This window comes from Cherax quadricarinatus, chromosome 4 (assembly GCF_038502225.1).
Source record: "Cherax quadricarinatus isolate ZL_2023a chromosome 4, ASM3850222v1, whole genome shotgun sequence".
Taxonomy (NCBI): Eukaryota; Metazoa; Arthropoda; class Malacostraca; order Decapoda; family Parastacidae; genus Cherax; species Cherax quadricarinatus.
The window spans coordinates 74,913,263-74,938,612 of record NC_091295.1 but is presented as its reverse complement, the minus strand read 5'-3'; the positions used below and the strand labels follow the sequence as shown (position 1 = coordinate 74,938,612).

The 25,350-nt window shown below is 38.2% G+C and overlaps 1 protein-coding gene across 1 annotated transcript in view; it reads right to left on the bottom strand.

Annotated features, from left to right (window-relative positions):
- Dscam1 (Down syndrome cell adhesion molecule 1) overlaps window positions 1–25,350 on the bottom strand; it is a gene marked incomplete in the record, with an annotated part of 1,133,347 nt that overhangs the window by 49,255 nt on the left and 1,058,742 nt on the right. The window contains 2 exon segments of the mRNA XM_070098007.1: window positions 693–822; window positions 16,134–16,331. Coding sequence (XP_069954108.1) covers window positions 693–822; window positions 16,134–16,331 — 328 coding nt within the window.

Here is a 25,350-nt window from a genome sequence, read left to right as displayed (position 1 = left end):
CTGGCATATTCATTTCTGGCTAACTTTTTTCACTTCCTTCTCCTTCTCTCTCTCTCTCTCCTACTCTCTCTCTCTCTCTCTCTCTCCTTCTATCTCTCTCTCTCTCTATCTATCTCTCTCTATCTATCTATCTATTTGTTTATGTTTTATGTTTTTTGTGTTTGTTTTCATGTGAATTAAAATGGCATTAGATACTCAAGCCTTGGCCTGACTAGATACTGAAAATTATGATATTAGATTTCAATCAACAATGTAAATATTCAAGTTGTGCCATGTCAATACATAATATAAATAAAGAGGGGCTCTGGCTCACTCTCAAATATTCAAAATACAGGCATTGCTAATCTTTTTAAATTTTATTAAGCTAATCTAGATGTTGCTGAATATAAAAGTAAATGACGCATGTGATAATCTTAATAACTATGAATAAAACCACTGCACATCTTGTATAGGTAAAGCATCAAATGATAATATAATAGTTAAGCATTTAATGAGCTTACAAATTAAAGCAAAACAAGAAAAATGCTAAGCAATATTCTTGATCCTGTTAATAAACCTAAAGTACCCATTATAATAATTTCCCTAAAATACCAAGAGGAAAAAGTGGCCAAACCAAATAGAAAGTGAGCACAGGCCTGTAGCATTGTTAGACTAAAATGCATCCGATTTTGTGTCTACTCTCAGGGACTTACTTGTCCAGGAGTTTGCGCATCTCCTCTGTGCTCTTGGTAGCCTTCACTGCAAGAGGAAAGTTGCTGCTTTGAGTACCAGCTTCATAATCACGGTAATGATCTTTGGAGACTTGAGTATCCCAGACTCTCTCTTGGGATATTTCACAAGAATTCAGAATAATGAGTAAAGTATAAGAGTTCATACAGCCCAAAAGACCATAAATGGTCACTAATTATTGAAATGATACTCCGTAGAAAAATAAGGTGATCCTCAATGCATAAGGAAAACAGAAAACTGGAAGAAAATTATTAAAACTTTGATGGTCAAAACATGTTTACCCACTGAGAAAATTTTTAACATTATTAAAACAAGATGATTGTCACCAATAAGTTAAAAAAAAAAACTTTTACAGAGCATTAAGCAGAGAATTCAAGGAATAGTTTATTAGGAATTTTCAACTTAAAGATGATTACACAAAAATAACATTATTCACGGAAAGTTATCGCACATTATATTTGCCTAGAGCAGAGTAAAATACTCATATTTGCAACAGTGATCAATCTCACACAAACTTAAGAATGCTTCCAGTGATAAAGAAATCCCATACCTATTTATACTAATTATATCATGGAACATTATATTATCAAAAGTAAAATGGTTACGGCGTAGAAAGCCGTTATTAATATTGTACATACAATTAGAGGTTGAGTTATGTTTGAAGGCAGCTCTCTTTCTGTGGTATAAAAAAAAATCAAGCAGCAAGGAAGCAAACTAATAGCCGCTGTATTGTTTATACTTTGAGATGTTACATAACTGCCACAATTTAGTTCTTAAGATCACATACAAATACTTCAATGTACAATATTTAAAATAATAAATGTCTTGTTATGCATCACAAGGGTAAAAAATGTTATATAGCTGCCATCACACTTACATCTCTGGAAGTTAAGGCACTAGACAAGGCATAAAATGTGCACAAATACATGTACAGTATAACAAACTCTCAAAATATTTATGCTCAGGTTCAAGCATTTTTGTTTCTGAGAGAGTGAGAATGCTCATCATCTCTAGAAATAAGTGTATGATAAAAACAATGAAAAAGTAATAAGCACATTTCTATAGTATTCTGGGTTGTAATTTATTATGAAGAACAACAACTCTGGGAACACTAAAGGCAAAATGATTGTCTTAAATTAATAATGCATTATATAAATATTCTTTTGTCTTATTTATCCAATTTAAATTTATATAATATGTACTGTGTGTGTCATTTATCTTGACCCAACAGCCATCTGCCAAAGAAGGAAATTCATTCATCATTATTCATTCAATATTTGTCTTGCCAAAGGTGTGCTGACATCACAGTTCAGATAACCCTTTGATTGCAATCTCCTCCCCACACCTTCAAAGTGTAGACACTACACTTCTCACCTCCTAGACTCAAGTCTAGCTAACAGGTTTCCTGGAATCTCTTCATTAACCCTTAAACTGTCAAAACATAGATCTAAGTTCACTCGCGTAGCACTCCGAATGTACATCTATGTTTTATTTTACATTTGAAGGCATGTGAAATAAAATGTAGATCTATGTTCGGAGCGTTACACGAGTGAATGTAGATCTATGTTTGAACAGTTTAAGGGTTAAAGTTACCCTTCTAACTGCTCCTAGGACCACCCCTATCCCTCCTACCTCCTGCTTCAGATTTAGACACCCTCATTGTCATCCTAACTCTCACATACATATATATCAGTAAGTATACAGTAAACCATCTTATAAGGCTAGGATGTGTGCTGAAGAATCCATCTTCTGTAAAACAGTATTGTGTAAAGTGAAAAACTTATAGGAAAAATTAGGTCATGTTCCTGACACCTCCAAACATGCCAAATAATTTTTAAACTACAAAAATGCATAAAAAAATAAATGTTTTACCAAGTATTCTAATACTGGTAGACATTGCTTACTGACATGGAAGTGTGTAAAAGGGGTTAATGTGGCCCTGCTGGGCAGTTTGATGTAGCAAGGCTAATCAAAAGTCCTATTCTCAGTACCTATGTACAGCTCTAACATCAAACCACTGCTTTCCTAAATAAGAAGACAGCACTGTGGTAGGCCTACTGGCCCACATTATGAATATCCTACTCAGTTAGGACTGTTAAGGGTACAGCAATGTGTAATTAAGAGCAATTATAATGCATGATTCTGGGTTACTAATCAAATAAAGCAATTTCCTATTGAACTTCCTGATAATGCTCTGAATATCCTCTTCAAACTTTTCATGCAGGTGCTTTATAAGTTATGTAGATTTTGGAAAATATTTGTCTGGCAAGAAAAACATTATGACTTGCTCTCACTCAGTGGGAGGCTGGGGGTGGGGGGTGGGGTGGGGGGTGGGGGTGGGGGGGGGGTGGGGGGTGGGGTGGGGGGTGGGGTGGGGGGTGGGGTGGGGTGGGGTGGGGGGTGGGGTGGGGGTCAGTTGCAACCCGGTGAACTGGGTTACTGCCTAAATTTGTATGTTACTTTTTTTTTTTTTTTTTTTTTTAGATTTATGGAGCTTCCTATTTTTTTAGAGGAATGTTTCAATTTTTCAGTGGCATTAGGCAAAATGATGTTATGAGAGAGTTTACTGTATACTGCATGTATAAGATACCTAATATTAGGCTATCTAGTTCATTCAATAGTATCATCTTTTGTACTATCCAGCATATAGAGATTACAACACTTTGTTGTTAGATGAGAACTGAGCTAATACTCTGGAACTGTTATGTTTATTTCTTACTGCCCATAATACAGAGGTAACATCCTTGAGCATCAAAGAATTTTGATTTTTCTAAAAAAAAAAAAAAAAAAGTTTTATTAATGACTAGCTAATCTCAGCTGTTTCAAAATACCTTTCATTCCCTCCTTCACTTGTATCTTTTATAACAGGTGTTTAATATTTTTTTCTTATTTGATTCACTCAGATATGAAACTGAAAGGCTTTTAGCTTAATAAGAATGATAAGATGGAGATGTTTATATTCTACATGAATTACATTTATATTCCCATTCAAAATTTTGCTAGTTTTTTCACATTTCAAATGAAATTCATTATTCTTCTATGGCCCTTAGGGTTTAATGTTTAGATTAATTATAATAATATTCTTCTTGGAAGCCTAAACAAGAGCACCTCAGGAATAAATATAGCAGAGTACTCCAAACTAAGAAACCAATAATGAAAGAAAGAAAGAGAACATTAACAGTCAATGTGCATTCCAATCATGCTAAATACAAGTGTCTCAAACCGTATAGTGCTGAAGTGTTGACTCCTTTGAAATACCTCAAGCACCATAGACTCTTGTCACCTTGTAATATATCCTTATAATTTGTCTTGAGCTTCGCAACACAACTGACTTTATATTCTTTAAAAATCATAAGTAATTAAAAGTAACTAAAATTAAAGGATATAATCAACCTACCAGAGTCTATGGGATAGAAAATATTATTGTTCTGAAAAATTTATAAAGAAATATTTGGGCTAATTCTATATCACATTTGTTTATTTGTATGCTTTAGAATTGCCAGTTTTTGCAATTTATTTTAAGCCCAATCTAAAGAGAAATGCATAATCCTTAATGACCCATTTTATACAGATAATCAGAATATTGTATAAGCATGCATTTATAAAGAAAACCTACCTACACCCGGGCTGCAGATATCAATATCCTGTTTCCTATTGCTGAAAATCATGCTTCATATATTTTGTACCCATGCACAGATTTGGTACAAGTTCATACCCTGAATTTTTAAATATACCTATATAATTCTTATCTGTGAGACAAAACATATTTCATATTTGGGTGCTCAAAAGTAAAAAATCTCATTCATAATTGCACATAATTATTTACAAAATAGTTTTATAGAAAAATTGACATACTGTATATACTATAAATACCTGAATGATTTAACCCAGTAAATCTCTCATCTAGCCATTAATAAATATGCATCACGTTAAGGAAACTTCTATGCAAAATACTTAAATTTTAAGTTGGGAAATGACCTAAGCTTTTTGCAGTGGTATTATAACCAATAAGGTTGATCTTTGCTACATTCAAGCTCGACATAATTTGCAAATTTGTACGGGAAAAGTTTTCACTGTTGACACACCTTGCTTTTTGGGTTACACTGTAAACATAATGAAATCAAGTGGCACCCTACCTACTCATGGTAACCTCACTGACAACTTTCTTTGGGATGGGGCATATGGGGCAGTTTATTTATTTGAGTTTTTGTTGTGATGAAGTATTGCTAACTATGGCTGTTAAAAGTATCACTTTTTTCAGTGCAATAAACATGAGTTTATTCATGTGTTCACTTTTTCCTTGGGATTACTCTAATATAACAAATGCATTTGTGTTCAGGTTCCATGAACAACATTAGGAATAGCTATCTTTATTAGCTCAATATTACCAGTATTTAAAACTAATCATATTTATTGTCCAGTTGAGCCTTATTTACCACCCATGCACATGTGCCCTAGTTCCCCCCAAGTGTCTAACTCAAGATTACTCAAGCATGCATAACCATTCTATTACCCAATTTCATCACATAGAGACCTCTTTCATAAAGAGAACTCTCATCTTTCCTCTTGCTTTACCATGCTGGGGGATGGTGATATACATGCAGCCTTCTTGGCACATGGGCCATGTTCTTGTCTCCTGTGTGCAATGTGCACAGGCCTTAAGTTGTGAATTCCTGTGAAGACCAGCACCTAACAGTGTTGACTTCTCATTGGTACTGCCACTGATGTGCCCCCTACCCAATACTATGGTTTTCATTCCTCAGAGATAGGCATGTTCTGCTTTCAGCAGTTCTGACACTCCATAATCATCTTTAATAGTAATGAGTAGCATTCTGAAGTTTCTACCACTGAGCAGTTACACATTGACTACCACCTTCCAATATGTTGTTCCCAACAGATACATGCAACAATTTGGATGCCTTACATGTGGGCTATTTTTCTCACTAGGACCCTTGTTAGAAGATTGACAAAGCTCCTAGTAAGTGAAACTTACCCTACAATAAAGTATTCACAACGCTGAATGGATATCAATTTGCCTAATTGATTGACAGCATTTTCACATGTTTCCTGCTCTCGTGTTGCTTCTAGCCAGGGTTGCTATTTCTCATAAATGAAAACCCCATTTCTCCTACACTTTTTCAATTTAGTGTGTAGTACATTAATTATGAAAAAAATATTTTTCATTAATGCATTATACGATGATAGCAAAAGTAAAGCTTATGGTAAAGATAAACAGTGGATCAAGGTTGTCAGATGATCTTGTATAGAAAAAAGAACAAAAACATTAGCACCATAAACAGAGAGAGTATCCATAATAGCACTGATTGTCTGTAACAGGATAGACTGTTCTTAATTGGATGGACCTGTCAACACTGCAGTGTATTAATGTGCGACTGAGGGGCTGGTGTTTAGGCAAAGAAACTACAGTAGTGAAGAGTACTAAGGCTCTTCTACATTCATAAAGTTGCTCTGGAGTTGTTTATCATGGCCATGCATTCAAACTAAATAAAAAAAAAAATCATCAATTGGCTAACAAAAGTGCTAGTCTGGCCACCCTGCCTTTTAGAAAATAGTCCTGAATAATAATCACTACTATCTATTTTCTAGGATATTTTATTACTCGCCTATATGTGGCTGCAGGAGTTGATTCTTAGCTCCTGGCCCTTCCTCTCAATTTGCCACTTGCCAGATTCACTCCTTAGCCTTGTGGGCCCTATTATATCAGCTCTACGGAGCCTGCCTTCACCAAATTTTTTTTTGTCAAGTTCATTCTACTTCCCAACCACTCTGAGACTGAAGAAATATTTCCTGACATCCCTGTGGCTCATCTGTGTCTAACTTCCAGCTATGCCCCTGAGTACCTATTTTCTGTCTATAGGTATTAACCCTTTGACCTTTTCGGCCGTATATATACGTCTTACGAGCCAGCGTTTAGGACGTACATACACTCTATAATTCTAGTGGCTTCAAATCGAGCAGGAGAAGAAAGCTGGTAAGCCCACATGTGAGAGAATGGGTCTATGTGGTCAGTATGTACTGAATAAAAAAATACTGCAGCACGCAGTGCATAATGAGAGAAAAAACTCTGACCATGTTTTTGAATTAAAACGCCGACTTTTGAGGTGTATTTTCCTATAGTACAGTGGACCCTCGCCTAACGATATTAATTCGTTCCTGAGAGCTCAACGTTAGGCGAAATTATCATTAGCCGAATTAATTTTCCCCATAAGAAATAATGGAAATCAAATTAATCCGTTCCCGACACCCCAAAGTATGAAAAAAAAAAATTTTCACCACATGAAATATTAATTTTAATACACACAAACTGAAGAAGACATGTAAATTTACATGACACTTACCTTTATTGAAGATCTGGTGATGATTGATGGGATGGGAGGAGGGGAGAGTGTGGATGGTGATGTTTAGAAGGGGAATCCCCTCTGGTGGCCTGGTGGCTAACGCTGTCGCTTCACACGGCGAGGGCCTGGGTTCGATTCCCAGCCAGAGTAGAAACATTGGACGTGTTTCTTTCCACCTGTTGTCTATGTTCCCCATCAGTAAAATGGGTACCTGGGTGTTAGTCGACTGGTGTGGGTCGTATCCTGGGACACTGACCTAATTTGCCCGAAATGTACCGAAATGCGGAGCATAACAAGGGACTTTCTATACAGTAGTATGTCATTGTTGTCAGCTAGGACTGTATACCTTGTACATGTACTTGTAGCAAATAAAGATATAAAATATATATATATATTAGGACTTGAGGTGTCAAGTCCTTTTCTGGGGTTACTTCCCTTCTTCTTTTAATGCCACTAGGACCAGCTTGAGAGTCACTGGACCTCTGTCGCACAACATATCTGCCCATAGAGCTCTGTACCTCCCGTTCCTTTAAGATTTGTCTAAAATGGGTCATAACATTGTCATTGTAATAGTCACCAGCACAGCTTGCAATAGCTGTGTTAGGGTGGTTTTCATCTATAAAGGTTTGCAGTTCAACCCACTTTGCACACATTTCCTTAATCTTTGAAGTAGGCACAATGGATTCCACAACTGGCATAGACGTCTCAGAGTTAGCCCCAAATCCTTCAAAATGTTTCTTAATTTCCATACTAATTCTCACCCTTTTTATCACAGGGTTGGCACTAGAAGCTTTCTTGGGGCCCATGGTAACTTATTTTGCAGGTGCAATCACTAAAAATGCTGTTATAATATGAAATGTTCCGATTGTATGTTTGGATGCGACCGCAGTGGCTGGCTTGTAAACACTGGCACCCACAGGACAAGTGAGGCGCGCTCAGGCCACACGTGGACGCATCTCGAATGGAACGAATTGCGTTGGGCGAGTTTTTTAGCGCTAGCCGAGGCAAAATTTTTGCATTAAAATGTATTGCTAGGTGGATTTAACGTTATGCGATGCGTTCGTTAGGCGAGGGTCCATTGTATTTATGGCTGTATTCTTGTTTTCTTGGTCTCATTTGATAGAAATGAAAACATGTTACAGAAATAGAGATGATTCTGATTAGTTTCACGATGAAAATGACCTTGAAATTGAGCTCAAAGTAGCAGAAATGTTCAATTTTTTACCAATGTTCAAGAGTAAGCAAATCACACCACACGTCCAATATATGTCAACTGGGGAGTCTAATATTCTTTCACTAGTGCACTGATATTATTTACACCATTTTTACACTAATGCAGTAGTCTGCATAATAGTAAATCTTCTATTTTTTTGAATAAAAACTCAAAATAGAAAGCAAGAGTAATATAAGAGGGACCTGGAGATGTGACTAATGAACAGAGGATATGCTATTTTAGTGCCAAGAATGTCTGCATTGCTTATTCTGGACCCTATTTTGAAAAATGGCATCTTTTTTAATTTGCATGAAATTGGCCAAATTGCCAATTTCTGACCACTTTATTGGGTAGTTGACATCGGTAAATGGGCGGTTTCTTGTGCTCAATTGATAGAAAAAATGGAGCTCTAAAGAAATAGCTATGAGTTTGGTCGACTGGAACAATGGAATTGGCCGAAAATAGGGTTCAAATTCGGCGAAATCGCTGATGCATATATATCGCCGGGATTGCTAACTTCGTGGGAGCATAATTCCGTAAGTTTTTGATCAAATTTCGTCCTTTTGGTGTCGTTACCATTGGGAAAAGATTCTCTATCATTTCATAAGAAAAAAAATTTTTTTTTTCCAAAAAATTTTTCAACACCAGGATACACTTCAGGATTTGGGGTTGCGACAGTCAAAGGATTAATAATGGAGCGAATACTGTAACAGTTCTTTCTATACCTTATACTAGTGCATTCTCTGCTAATTCCATGACTAGATATTGGCTTTACCAATACTGCAACTTGTGTACACTAAGGAACATGTTTTTGCTGGTGTCAGGATGATAGGGAAATGCTTGGCTTTACAGACAAGCCATTCAGCAAGAGCATCCAGTGGGTGAAAAACTCTTTGCTTGGTGTTATCCTTCACTCCCAAAGCAGATGTTAGACCCTAACAGATTATACTAGGGATTTTTAGCAGTGTCTCATACTACACATGGATGGGCTTTGTCATGTCTGTTTAGATCTACAATGACTACAAAATTTCTCCAGTGGCCATTTCCATCCACCTTTCATGTTACTCATGTTTGATGCCTCTTGCACTATTACCTTTGCATACCTTATATCTTTCAAGAGTTTTGAGAGTTTATCTACTCTCTGATCCCAGCCATGGGCCAGGCTCATCTGGTGCTTGTCTGGTCAACCAGGCTGTTGCTGCAGGAGGCCTGCTGCCCCACATATCCATCACAGCCAGGTTGATCTGGCACCTGGTGACGATACTTGTCCAGTTTCATCTTGAAGGCTTCTAAACTTGTTCCAGCCATGTTTCTGATATCTTCTGGTAGGATGTTGAATAGTCTGGGACCCCGGATGTTGATACAGTGTTCCTTTATTGTCCGCACCGCACCCCTGCTCCTCACTGGGTTTATTTTACACTTCCTCCCATATCTTTCACTTCAGTATGTTGTTATGGCAGTGTGTAGATTTGGGACCAGGCCCTCAAGTATTTTCCAGGTATATATTATCATGCATCTCTCTCTCCTCCGCTCCAATGAATACACGTTCAAAGCTTGCAGGTGTTCCCAGTAGGTTAGGTGCTTTACAGGCTCAATGTGAGCCATAAACAATCTCTGTATTTGTTCCGGCTCCGATATTTCTCCTGCTTTGAACGAGACCGTCAGCACTGAGCAATATTCTAAGTGAGGGAACACTAGCGATTTGAAGAGTGTCACCATCAGCATTATTTCCCTTGTTTTGAAAGTTCTCAATACCCACCCTGTCATCTTCCTGGCTGTCGTGATCTTCGTCTTGCTGTGGTCTTTAAAAGAAAGGTCCGCTGACATAATTATTCCTAGGTCTTTTACGTGTTCCTTACGTTCTATTTGGTGACCCTCTTGAGTTTTGTGTATAGTGTTCCTTTTGAGTTCATTCTTTCCATACTTAAGCAGCTGGAATTTATCACCACTGAATGTCATGTTATTCTCCACTGCCCACTGGAAAATCCTGTTTATGTCTTCCTGTACTTTTTCAGTGTCCTCTCCGTGGTGACTTTCATGCTTATTTTAGTGTCATCTGCAAATGATGATACAAAAGTGTGCCAGGTGTTTTTGTCTGTCTGTTATGAGGATGAGAAACAGCAGAGGTGCCAGGACAGTGCCTTGGGGCACTGAACTTTTGACCTCGCTGATGCTGGATCTTGCCCTGTTCACTACTACATTTTGTGTTCTATGTGTTAGGAAACCGAAAATCCATCTGCCTGTGTACAGTTTCATAAGATACTGCACTTCCACTTCTCTGTACTGTTGTTTCAGTGCATATTCAAAGATTACAGATTGGTCTATGCCAATTATGCTTCCTTTATTCTCACTGCACCAAGGAGATTAATGTGGATTCCACTACTTATAGAAGATGCTACATGTACTGGAGCATAAATTTGGGGTGGCAAGACACCATTTTAAGATGTTAATAGTTTCTTTGATGGGAACCTTAGTTAAGAGGACATTGTCATTCAAGCTGATAAGTTTTCCAATAGATAAGTTGAAACAGAGAACAAGTAGCAATATGGCAGCATCTTCAGCTGGTATGAAGAAGGCACTAGTTAAGTCATCATGAGGAGGTATCACCTGACTGCAATGAGAGTAAGCTGTTCCTGACAAACTCCTGATGATGAACAATTCTGGCAATGCTGGGACACTACACAACATTTGTACCAGGTATTTCATACACTGTGTAGTGATCACAAGAGCTATACCATTAGGCAACAGTACTTCTCAAGTTGTAAATTTATTAATGATAAATATCCCCATCAAACACTAAAAATATACTATAACGTTATTAAAAGTGAAATAATAATACTCTTGAAATTTGAGAGTGCTTAAAAAAATTTTTTTGCTGTAATAAATACTGCATGTATTAATTCCTTCTTTCATTTTCATAATTACACCAGACAGTGGCTAGTATTAAATAATCAAGATATAGTGGAACCTCTACTTATGAGTGCATCCATGTGTAAGTTTTTCCAGATACGAGCAGTCGCTCGATCAATTTTTTTGCTTCCAGACACGAGCGAAATTGCTAGATGCGAGCGGGCCTCAAGGGAGGTTCCTTGACACTGGTGAGGGGCTCTTGCTCATGATCTAGGGAATTGGATCTCAGTTGGAATATCTTATTGAAACTTGGGCAATGTATGATGGAAAGGTGCTTCGTAACGTACACCAAAAATTAAAGAAATTGGACCATAAATAACGGAGTTCACTTCTCAGCCATTAGCCTCCCCTTAGCGGTATATTTTTGTATAGTTTTTATGGTTGTATTCTCGTTTTTTTTGGTCTCTTTTGATAGACTGGAAAATATACTACAGAAATAGATATGATTTTGATTTTGTCATAATGAAAAGTACAGTGGACCCCCGCATAACGATTACCTCCGAATGCGACCAATTATGTAAGTGTATTTATGTAAGTGTGTTTGTACGTGTATGTTTGGGGGTCTGAAATGGACTAATCTACTTCACAATATTTCTTATGGGAACAAATTCGGTCAGTACTGGCACCTGAACATACTTCTGGAGAGAAAATATATCGTTAACCGGGGGTCCACTGTACCTTGAAATTAAGCTCAAAGTAGCAGAAATGTTCGATTCTTTGGCAATGTTCAAGAGTAAACAAATGACGTCACTGTCCAATACCTGTTCGATTGGCACTGCCCCTCAACCTTCACAAAATGGAAAGCTCTTCAACACACTAGCAAAAGTGGGAGCAGACTTCATGAGGCAGCAGTGGCAGACATCATGAGGTAGCAGTGGCAGACAACATGAAGCAGCAGTGGCAGACAACATGAAGCAGCAGTGGCAGACAACATGAAGCAGCAGTGGCAGACAACATGAAGCAGCAGTGGCAGACAACATGAAGCAGCAGTGGCAGACAATGTGAGGCAGCAGTGGCAGGCAACATGAAGCAGCAATGGCAGACAACATGAAGCAGCAGTGGCAGACAACATGAAGCAGCAGTGGCAGACAACATGAAGCAGCAGTGGCAGACAACATGAAGCAGCAGTGGCAGACAACATGAAGCAGCAGTGGTAGACAACATGAAGCAGCAGTGACAGACAACATGAAGCAGCAGTGGCAGACAATGTGAGGCAGCAGTGGCAGGCAACATGAAGCAGCAATGGCAGACAACATGAAGCAGCAGTGTCTGACTTTTTTGGGTTATCCTAGGTTCTCTACACATAAGAACATAAGAAAGAAGGAACACTGCAACAGGCCTACTGACCCATGAGAAGCGGGTCCATGCCACCCCCCGGCTTAGAACAATGACCACCTAGTCAGGTCACTTCCACTTAAGAAAGGGGCATGGTATCAGATCTGGTAGCACAAGCTAGTGGTGGCCCTATAAACACCAACAACAACAATGGCCGCTGTCACCACCACTAGCCACATACGTAATGACATGTATTTTATTCATTCTAATGTATATATATCATGTTTCTATGTTATTAATATTGTTTATTATGTCATATTAGATGAATTGTGATAGATAAATAAGCTGTAGAGTTGATATTAGGGAAATTATTGAAATATTTTGGCATGCCTGGAATTCCACTGGAACGGATTAATTCCATTTCAGTTAATTTAAATGAGGAAAACTGACTCTGCAAACAAGCAAATCCAGATGTGAGCAAGGTCATGGAACAGATTAAACTCGTAAGTAGAGGTTCCACTGTATACCAACAAATTGCCATACCTTAATTATAAACCAAAATCAGAAACTGAAATGAATTAACATGCTAAACATATGTCATAATGGTGCAAGGAAATTTATGAAAAATCTGAGATAGCTCTAAATGGTTTAAAACTGCCCTATTAATTATGGCAATACTACTAACATGACTTTTTTTTTATATTTCCTAGCATTTGCTCGATGAGATAGAAAAGAAATTCCCAAAATCTGACATACACTTGACAATAAGAATATGGATCTATAACTAAAAGACAATGCAATGCATTGCTTAGCTATTAATTAAGGCATTCTAGCAAAGAACTGTATTAGCTACAATGTGGTGTTCAACACTTCTCTGTTTCAAACTAATGCAAACCCTTAAAATGATACTGTGGTTTACCAGACATACCTGGATTGGCTTTTACACTATGCTTCTCTGTGGAAATATTACAAGTGACTTAGAACTCAAAACTTTATATATAAATTATATTAATTACACACATATAGATATATTTCTTGAACACTGACTGTTTATCACCAAGGCAGAGCAGCCCGAAGGAAATACATTCATTATCACTCATTCCACAGTTGGCTTTCCAGAAATGCATGAACATTACAGTTCAAATAATCCACTGAACTGTAACATCCTCACCCATCCTTCAGAGTGCAGGCACTGTACATCCCTTCTCCAGAATTCAAGTCTGTCTAAATAGTTTGTCTAAATCTCATTCATGCTTACACTGCAACAGCATGTCAAAACTCTACCCCTTACACAAAGAAAAATTTAACATGTTCACATATTAACTGAATGCTCAAGCCCCTACTTCTAAAAACTCTTATACACCCTCCAATCTTTCCTAGGATGTTCCCTACACCTCCCTTTATCTGCCACAGATTCATTATCTCTTGCACAAAGTGCACTGCTTTATCCATTCTGAATGACCAACCCATCTTTGCTCTCCTTTTTTTCTTACAATATTCACAATACACATTAATCTCAAGCACTTCATTGCAACACCTATCCTGTACATTTGCAACAGCTACCACATTGCTTCCTTATCCACCTTATCATATGCCTTTTTCAAATCCATAAATACAAGAGAGTTCATTACCTATATTTAAATATTACTTATATACTCTGAATAAAACACTTGGCTCATACATCTCCTTCCTGTCTTTCTTGTTACTCTCCAATCCCTTTGTCCTGCAATTTAACTTTTTCAGTAATAGTATATAAACCTAGTATCCTCAGAAGTACGCTCAACAGACTGACTTCCATATAACTTCTATTTTTGTCCTTACTGCAAGCAATAATTGTTTTGCTATATCTGGTTTTAGGAGATATAAGAATAGAGATAGGAATAGGAGATATAAGAATGCACCTATTTCATGAAACTAATATTAGAGTATGAAGGCCTGGTACACCATGAAACTCTTTTACAAAGTTAGTCAACATACTTTTTTTTTTTGTACATAAATACTTAATACCTCAGAGAATGAATGTGAGAGTAACTGTGACTGACTTTTACTTTTACACCATTAGTCAGTTGATTTCAAAGATGCCAAGTATTTATAGTATTCAGATCATGTCCATCACTTGGGAAAATTAATCCTTTCAGGGTTTCGGCCATACTAGTACAGCTTACGAGCCAGGGTTTTTGACATACTAGTACATGTACGTCTAAATTCTACCACCCTCAAATCTAGTGAGAGAAAGCTGGTAGGCCTACATATGAAAGAATGGGTCTATGTGGTCAGTGTGCGTGGTATAAAAGAAATCCTGCAGCACACAGTGCGTAATGAGAAAAAAAAACTTTGACTGTGTTTTTAGATTAAAACTGCGACTTTGCACTGTATTTTCGTATGGTATTTATTGTTGTATTCTAGTTTTCCTGGTCTCATTTTATAGAATGGAAGACATATTACAAAAATTGAGATGATTTTGACTGGTTTTACAAAGAAAAGCACCTTGAAATTGAGCTCAAAGTAGCACAAATGTTCGATTTTTACCAAAGTTCAAAAGTAAACAAATCATGTTATGCGTCCAATACACGTCAACTGGTGAGTCTAGTATTCTTTCACAAGTGTGCTGATATTATTTATACCATTTCTACACCAATGCAGTAGTCTGCATAACAGTAAATCTTCTATTTTTTTGTGAGAATAAAAATTCAAAGTGGAAAGCAAAAGAATGTAAGAGGGGCATGGGGACGTGACTAATGAACAGAGGAAGTGTTATTTTAGTGCCAGGAATGTCTTTCTTGTTTATTCTGGACCCTATTTGGAAATTGGCATCTTTTGAAATTTGTGTGAAATTGGCAAAATTGCTAAATTCTGACCACTGTATTGGATAGTTGAAATCAGTAAATGGGTGGTTTCTTGTACTTATTCGATAGAAAAAATGGAGTTCTAGCAAAACAGTTATGATTTTTGTCGACAAGTGCACTGGAATTGGCCGAAAATAGGGCTCAAAGTAGGCAGAATCACCGATGCGTACACATCGTCAAGACCGCTAACTTCGTGAGAGCATAATTCTGTAAGTTTTCCATCAAATTTCATACTTTTGGTGTCATTATGATCGGGAAAAGATTCTCTATCCTTTCATAAGAAAAAATAATTTTTTTTTTCTTTTTTGAAATTTGGCTGACCCTGAGAACAAGTCTCTGAGAGGGCCTGTCGACCCTGAAAGGGTTAATGATTGCTAATACAGTGGACCCCCGGTTAACGATATTTTTTCACTCCAGAAGTATGTTCAGGTGCCAGTACTGACCGAATTTGTTCCCATAAGAAATATTGTGAAGTAGATTAGTCCATTTCAGACCCCCAAACATACACGTACAAACGCACTTACATAAATACACTTACATAATTGGTCGCATTCGGAGGTAATCGTTATGCGGGGGTCCACTGTATACTAGTTGTATTCGGTACTCATATTTTAATCTCCGAATTTTCCAACCAGATCTTGTGTGTGTAATGTATTATTCCCTGATGCAGAAATATGAAACCAGTTTCAAACACAGCCTTGTGAACTTTTACATTTCTTCTTACCATCCATGTTACTCTCATTAATACATGTATAACTACACATAACTAAATTTTTTGTAAATCTCCAAAATTTTACAAACCTCCATAATTACGCTGGACAAGATCATGATCACATTCAGCCTCAGAAAACTGGTTGGAAGCTGTAGAATTGTTAGAGTCGTTCAAAGAGGAGCCAAGACCAGAGGAGTCAAGGGGAAGATCTCCATTACGTGGTGGTGGTGGTGGAGGAGGCTCAGGTGATCCATGGCCTGTGCTTCCTGAGGTGCTTCCACGGTTCACTGCAACATTAATGAAAAATTAAGCTAGACTGTTTTAGATTCCTATTAAATGCTTTGTATAGGGACTTTTTGATTTTGACATTTTAAAATGTACATACGGCTGTATTTCCATTTTCACAAATATTGTTACAATAAGCCTTTGTAAAGTCACTTCTAAACTCTAAGCTGTTTGTTAGTTTTGCAACAAAAATAACAAGCAATTATGACTATCCCTCTGCTTGCATATTATGTGAAAAAATTATGTTCATGCAAGATTTTTAAAAGTATTTAGATAACAGTAATTCTGTGCACATTTCTCACTTTTATTTTTCACCAACATACATTATAAATTGTTTACTTTTTGGTAATTTGTCACTGCTCCTCCATTATTCATCCTCGAAATGCAAATTATCTCATTTAAAATATTTCTTCACTTATTTTCATAAAAAAAACAAACACTTCTTTGCCATGTGTACAAATACAAAGGCTAAATTGATTGACCAAAACAAAAAAGAGGAAGCCTGTAAGGCTGGAATAGTGAACAAATAATCAGCCAATTTCCTCAATGTGCTGCTGATGCAGCACACTGAGGAAGGAATTCAAGTGAGCTAAGGCAACACCAGGCCTTGCCTAGTATTTATTAGGAAAGAAAATTCTCAGTGAGCTGTCTAATGCCACTTTGTAAAAAGTAATCTTGTTCTGCTGGAAATGAGTTACATACAGTACTGTATTGATAAATATAACTTGTTACAAAAAAAGTTATAAGAAAGGAAGAATGATTATCCAAAACAGCATTTTAGAGAAACAAAATAAAATATTACAAGGGATAGATTTAAAAGTTATACATTGAGAATTCTGCACCCCCCCCCCCCCAAAAAAAAAGAAAAAAAAAAAAATGAAGTAAAAAATGGTTTGACAGAAGGTGAATAAAAAAACATGAAAAAGACAGGACTTGGAACCAGTAAAGAACATGAGGCAACTCAGAGACTTGACAGAGTCAAACAAGCCAAAAATAAATATACAAAATCAGGAAGAAAAAAAAAAATTGAAATAGTAATAGCTGGCAAGAACAGAAAATTAAATTTCTAAGTTTGTGAATAGCAAACTTGGTGTGAAATCAACATATCAAGGACAACAACAAAATAACTGAAGTGAAGGAAGAAATGCGAGAGATAGTACATACGAAGTTGCAGTGTGAGCTGACAGAGGACACCTTAGAACAAGTAGATTTAAACCCAAAACAACTAACTGAAATAGAAGATATTAAAATTTTCGAAGTGGGAAAAAATGCTACTACTGGACACTGATAAGGGTAAAAATACTACTACCAGGCAAGGTAGTAGTGTACGTAGGTTTTCAAAGAAAGTGCAGAAAAGCTAAAGTACTAACTCAGGATTTTTTTATTTTAATGTTATAACAAAAATGTAAATTTGCAGAGGAATGGAAAATGGTGCATATTTTGCCAATGTATCCAGATGCCCACCTATGTACTGACCCAAGCACCCTATCACCTGCCAAGATGTACATACACCCACTTGCCCACCAGAATTTATGCCCACTCAGTCATCACCTGCCAAACACCATCCACCTTCGTGGGTCCACTATTGGACCCTTGAATTTCATCATCCTTTTCTGTATGTAAAAGTATAGTTATTCTCTATAAAATGTATTTTTTGTTAATATTTCCCATAAGAAATAATGTAAATGAAACGAAATAATTGGATTTACATTATTTCTTATGGGAAATATTAACAAAAAATACATTTTATAGAGAATAACTACAGTTTTACATACAGAAAAGGGATGATGAAATTCGAGGGTCCAATGTATTTGGAGCATCCACTGTCCACAGCCCATTTGAAAAGTTATGGTCCTGTGGTCTGAAATCCGGGAGGCTGTTATTCGAGCCCAGAGCGTCTGGTCCCACCACCAGACGACGACGGACTTTTTAACTACAACGCCGTCGCCGATGGTGATATGATAGAGTATGAATGGTGATATGACGGTACGGATGTGCATTTGCCCCCTTCACATATCTGGAAACTGTGTTTCCGAACCAGTCTTGGCCCATATAGTTTGGATATGAGAGGTATCACTGTACAGTGGACCCTCGAGTTAAGAACCACTCCCAATATGACAAATTATGTAAGTGTATTTTTGTAAATGCTTTTGTAAGTATATTTTTGGGGGACTGATACAGATTAATTTATTTTACATTATTCCTGATGAGAGGAAATTCGTTCAGTAACAGCACTTGACCAGCCGTCTGGAACGAAAAAAGTTTGTAACTCGAGGGTCCACTGTATTGACATTTTTACTTATTTGCCTATCACTTACCTTCCAAAATATTAAACATAAGATAAATAACACAGAAACATAATACAGAATCCCAAATGAATAAAAACTGACATTCTGAAGAGTGGTTGGAGTAAAGTATAAAAAGCGGTGTACGGCAGTGTACGCATAAGAATTTAATATTGCTCTCTATTGTCCACTAACACTAGAGAAAACTGTGTCACAGGGGTTACTGTAGAAGAACACTATCATATGCCAAGACCATAAATAACCTGATTCTCAAAAAAATATTTTTTTCTGAGTAATATGCTTGGCAAAATTTTCATTATCATCTTGGAAGTTATTGACTTATTTATTGCTAGTGTTCCATTAATAATGAATGGATTGAAAGGATTTTCATGAGATTCAACAACGAAATTTTTACAAGCTGGTGATACACTTTTTCAAATATCCTCAACTTTTTTTTTTTTTATTTGTGGGGGTAAAGGGAAGATATTTTAAGTATCAAAAATTTGCCAACTTTATTGTTTATGGGAGTGAAGATAAGGTATATTATAGTATTTCTCATTGTGATAAAATTGGATCAGCATTGTTTTATCAGTATGGAGTGCCCAGTACATGCCATGAGGCTGACAAATTTAATTATTAGTATGTATTTTTTCATTTGTTTGTTGGCTGATCTATCTAAACATAAGGAATGTACTCTTGTTAAAGCATATCAAAACTGAACAAAATAGGATGAATGAGAATGTTAAAAAAAAAAAAAAGTCACACTTTACTCATATTTTTTGGCCATGGTAAACCACAGATAACTAAAACTGCGGAAACTGAATCCGTGGATATTTTAGGGAGGGAGAGAGAAGAGAGAAGGGGAGGGAGGGGGGAAGGGAGAGAGAGGGAGGGAGGGGGGGAGAGAGAGGGGGGAGAGAGAGGGGGAGAGAGAGGGGGGGAGAGAGAGGGGGGGAGAGAGAGGGGGGGAGAGAGAGGGGGAGAGAGAGGGGGGAGAGAGAGGGGGAGAGAGAGGGGAGAGAGAGAGGGGAGAGAGAGAGGGGGGAGAGAGAGGGGGGAGAGAGAGGGGGGAGAGAGAGGGGGGAGAGAGAGGGGGAGAGAAAGGGGGGAGAGAGAGGGGGAGAGGGGGGAGAGAGGGGGGAGAGAGAGGGGGAGAGAGAGGAAGGAGAGGGGGAGAGGGGGGAGAGAGAGGGGGAGAGAGGGGGAGAGAGAGGGGGGGAGAGGGGGGAGAGAGGGGGAGAGGGGGGGAGAGAGGGGGGGAGAGAGGAGGGGAGAGAGAGGAGGAGAGAGAGAGGAGGGGAGAGAGAGGAGGGGGGAGAGAGGAGGAGAGAGAGAGGAGGGGAGAGAGAGGAGGGGAGAGAGAGGAGGGGAGAGAGAGGAGGGGAGAGAGAGGAGGGGAGAGAGAGGAGGGGAGAGAGAGGAGGGGAGAGAGAGGAGGGGAGAGAGAGGAGGGGAGAGAGAGGGGGGAGAGAGAGGAGGGGAGAGAGAGGAGGGGAGAGAGAGGAGGGGAGAAAGAGGGGGGAGAGAGAGAGAGGTGTGATAAGTGATATCATTCTCGCTGTCCTCGAAGCAGACCCAAGTGTGGTACAGTGGACCCTTGGTTATCGGCCGTTCCGAATATCGGCCAATTCGGATTTCGGTTGCTTTTTTGGCCGAAATTCTATCCTGGTTTTCAGCCGTCATTTCGGAGATCAGCCATAATGGACGTGTCCACCCGCCGTTCCACTGCGTTCGTGAGTCAGTCTGGCTGTGTGTCTGGATGAGTAAGGAAGGCTCCGTGCATTAATCCAAACATTCCGCTATAATCCATTGTTTTTTGTGGTTATTGAGTGCAATTGCAAAATAAGCCACCATGGGCCCAAAGAAAAGTTCCTAGTAAAGTTCCTTTAGTAAAGAAAGTTAGAAACATGATGGAATTTAAGAAAGAAATTGTAGCAAAGTACAAGAGTGGTGTTCAAGTGCTTGAGCTTGCCAGGATGTATGGGAAATCCAAATCAACAATCATTTCCATCCTAGCAAAGAAAGTAGAAATTAAGGAAGCTAATGATGCAAATGGGGTAAATGTGCTAACAAAACAAAGTTCACCAATAATCGAAGATGTGGAGAACTCATCGTTGGTGTGGATCAACGAAAAACAATCAGTGGGAGATAGTGTTGTGGAGTCGATCACAAGTGAAAAGGCAAGGCAGTTGCATGCAGATCTCGTAAAGAAAATGCCTGGAACGAGTGCTGCTATTAGTGAATTTAGGACCAGCAAAGGCTGGTTTGAGAGATTTAACCCTTTGACTGTTTCGGTCGTGTATATATGTCTTACGAGCCAGTGTTTTTGATGTATTAATATGCCAAAATTCTAGCAGCTTCAAATCAAGTGGGAGAAAGCTGGTAGGCCCACATGTGAGAGAATGGGTCTGTGGTCACTGTGTGCAGTATAAAAAAAAAAAAAATCCTGCAGCACGCAGTGCATAATGAGAGAGAAAAAACTGTTTTTGGATTAAAACTCCGAATTTGAGGTGTATTTTCATATAGTATTTATGGTTGTATTCTCAATTTCTTGGTCTCATTTGATAGAATGAAGACATATTACAGAAATAGAGATGATTTTGATTGGTTTCACGATGAAAAGGACTTTGAAATTGAGCTCAAAATAGTAGAAATGTTTGATTTTTGCCAATATTCAAGAGTAAACGAATGACGTGACTGTCCAATACGTGTTGAACTGGCCAGTCCAATATGCAGTCAGAAATGGGTTGACATTATTTATACAATTATTACAATATTGCAGTAGTCTACATAACAGTAAATCTTCTATTTTTTTTTTTTAATAAAAATTCAGTATAGAAAGCATGAATAATATAAGCGGGGCCTGGAGACATGACTAATGATGGGAGAAAATGTTATTTTAGTGCTAGAAATGTCTGCATTGTTTATCCTGGACCCTATTTTGAAACTGGCATCTTTTTTAATTTGCATGAACTTGGCCAAATTGCCAATTTCTGACCACTTTATTGGGTAGCTGAAATCAGTTAATGGGTGGTTTCTTGTACTCAGTCGATAGAACAAATGGAGTTCTAAAGAAACAGCTATGAGTTTGGTTAACTGGAGCAATGAAATTGGCCGAAAATAGGGCTCAAAGTGGGCGAAATCACTGATGCATATATATCTCCGAGATCATTAACTTCATGAGAGTGTAATTCTGTAAGTTTCCATCAAATTTCGTACTTTTGGTGTCATTATGATTGGTAAAATATTCTCTATAATTTCATAAGAATTTTTTTTTTTTTTTTGTGAATATTTTGAAAAACAGACACACTTTAGGATTTGGGGTTGCAACAGTCAAAGGGTTAAGAAGCATAGTGGCATACAGTGTTGCAAGGCATGGTGTGGCTACAAGTTCTGACAAATGTGCAGCCAAAGCATTTGTTGATGAATTCAAGAGGTACGTAGAGGCTGAAGGATTCCTCCCCCAACAAGTGTTCAATTGTGACAAAACAGGCCTCTTTTGGAAGAAAATGCCAAAGAGGACCTACATCACGCAGGAGGAAAAGGCACTGCCAGGACACAAGCCTATGAAAGACAGGCTTACTCTTTTCTTCTGTGGTAATGCTAGTGGGGATTTCAAAGTGACGCCTTCACTGGTATATCACTGAAAATCCCAGTGTGTTCAAGAGAAACACTTCATGAAGTGTTTGGCCCCAGTGTGAAAAAATACCTCCAGGAAATAATTTGCCACTCAAGTGCCTCCTGGTATTGAACAGTGCTCCTGCTCATCCTCCAAACTTGGAAGACCATTTGTTTAGGGACTTCAGTTTTATAACAGTGAAGTTCTTGCCTCCTAACACCACTCCTCTCATCCAGCCTATGGACCAGCAGGTCATTTCAAACTTCAAAAAACTCTCCATGAAAGCAGTGTTTCAAAGGTGCTTTGAAGTGACCTCAGACACTGACTTGACCCTGAGAGTTCTGGAGGAATCACTTCAGTATCCTCCATTGCATCAGCTTTATATGTAAGGCTTGGCAAGGAGTGACTTCCAGGACTTTGAACTCTGCTTGGAGAAAATTGTGGTCAGAATGTGCCCTCAACAAGGATTTTGAAGGGCTGACCCTACACCTGTTGTGGAATCTATTGTCTTTGGGGAAGTCCATGGGGTTGGATGTGAGTGGCCAGGATGTGGAAGAATTGGTGGATGACCACAGGGAAGAACTAACCACTAAAGAGCTGCAAGACCTTCATCTGGAACAGCAACAGACCACAGCTGAGGAAACTGCTTCAGAGGAGGAGGAAGAAAGAGGGAAGAATGTGCCTTCTTCAGTGATTAAGGACATGTGTGCAAAGTGAAGTGAACTGCAAAATGGTGACAGTGAGGGAGGAGGCAGTGGTGGTGATAGTGAGGGTGGCACGGCCCATGTGGCACCATCACCGGGCCACGCTACTAGCCACGCGGCTGACTCAGCAGAACAACCAGCCTCACCCTACCCCACACTGCCACAACCTGCACCACCACAACCTGCACAGCCACAACCACAGCCACAACCACGGTACAATATCCAGACCCCACCAGCAGACCGCATCTGGGATTGGCAGGACGGTGACGAGTTTGTTCCCAGTCCCCATGACTTTGATGAAACACAAAGTGGAATAAAGCCATCTTGTCCACTTGGGAACAATGCCAGTGAACTGGACTGCTTTGAGTTATTCTTCGATGAACCCCTGATGGACATCATTGTCAGGGAAACCAACACATACTGTGAATACACCATGGCAAATACAATTCTCTCACCAAAATCACGGCTACACAAGTGGAAGGAGACAACTGTGGCAGAGATGTAAGTTTCATGGAGAAATATCATCCTGACCAAGCTGAAACAAGCCATATCTGCAACATGTTCAGTGACAAAACCTTGTCCCACTTCAGGCAAATCTTAGAGATGCCAGAAACAGAGCTCTCTGGACAACATTTTTGTGCGACAAGGGTGCAGTGACTCTCAAGCTGGTCCAAGTGGCAGTAAAAGACAAAGAAGGTAAGTAACCCCAGAGAGGACTTTGATACCCAAAGTCCTTATGGAGGGGGATTTCCCTTCCAAACAATAATCAGTCCTCCCTGTCTTCCACAAGCCAACAAGAGTTTTCAATAAAGGTATGTAATAGTGATTTAAATGTTCAGTTATTTATTTTATTTAGTTCTCATTTTTTTGTGTATGTAAAACTATAGTTAATCTTTAATCCCTTGACTGTCACAACCCCAAATTCTGAGATGTCTCCTGGTGTCGCAAAATTAACCCTTTCAGGGTCCGTCCCGTAGATCTACGGCTTTGAGTTCAGGGTCCAAAACGTAGATCTACGTCACGAGCTCAGCTCACTCTGATAAATTGTGAGTGGTACACTTGGGCTTAGATATGAGAGAATACATCTATGTGGTATGTGTGCACCACATAAAACAAATCCTGCAGCACACTGTGTATAATGAGAGAAAAAAAAAAAACAAGATTTTCGATTAAAACAGCAACTTTGCAGTGTTTTTTCGTATGTTTTTTATAGTTGTATTTGCAATTTCTTGGTCTCATTTGATAGAATGGAAGACATATTACAGAAATAGAGATGATTTTGATTGGTTTTAGCACTGGAAATGGCTTGAAACTGAGCTCAAAGTAGCGGAAATGTTAAATTTTTGCCGATGTTCAAGAGTAAACAAACGACCTCACACATCTAATACATCCCAGCTGGTGGGTCTAATATACATTCACAAATGTGGTGATGATATTTATACAATTATTACAATATTGCATAACAGTAAATCTTCTATTTTTTGGTGTGAATAAAAATTCATTATGTGAATAAAAAATCAAAATGGGATTTATTTGTAAAGCCTCAAAGCATAACTAATGAACCGAGGAAATGTTAATTTAGTGCCAGGAATGCCTACATTGTTTATTCTGGACGCTATTTTGAAATTGGAAAATTTTGAACTTTGTGTTAAATTGGCCAAATTACCAATTTCCGATCACTTTATTTTGTAGTTGAAACAGTTGACTTGGCAATTTCTTGTGCTCAATCGATAGAATAGAAGTAATACTAGTAAAATAGCTAAGAATTTGGTCGACTGGAATGATGTAATTGGCCTAAAATGGAAGTCAAAGTCGGCAAAATCGACGATTCATAAATATCGCTGACACATCAAAATTCGCGAGAGCATAATTTCGTCAATTTTCCATCAAATTTCATACTTTTTGTTTTATTACCTTCACAAAAAGATTCTCTACCATTTCATAAGAAAAAATAAAATAAAATTTTTTTTGGAAAATTCTTGGACACTGGGGCACCACTTCAGATTTTGGCCTTGAAGGGGTTAAAAAAAAAAAAAAAAAAAAAAATTACTTTATGAAATGATAGAGAATCTTTTCTCAATTGTAATGACACCAAAAGAACAAAATTTGATGGAAAACTGATGAAATTATGCTCTCTCGAAGTTAGCGACCTCGGCAATATTTACGAATCGGCAATTTCACCCACTTTGAGCCCTATTTTTGGCTAATTCCATTGTTCCAGTTGTGTGAAGATATTGTTGAAAATGTCGAAAAGGGCTAAGGGTAACAGTGACAAAAAAAAGAGGAAGCATTTATGTTTATCTATATTACAGAAAGTAAAGTTGTAGGAAAAACTAAATTTACATGAAACAGCACTAAAAAATGCACCAGTATACAAGCAATTATTCAAGATCTTCTGCTAAATCCCAACTAC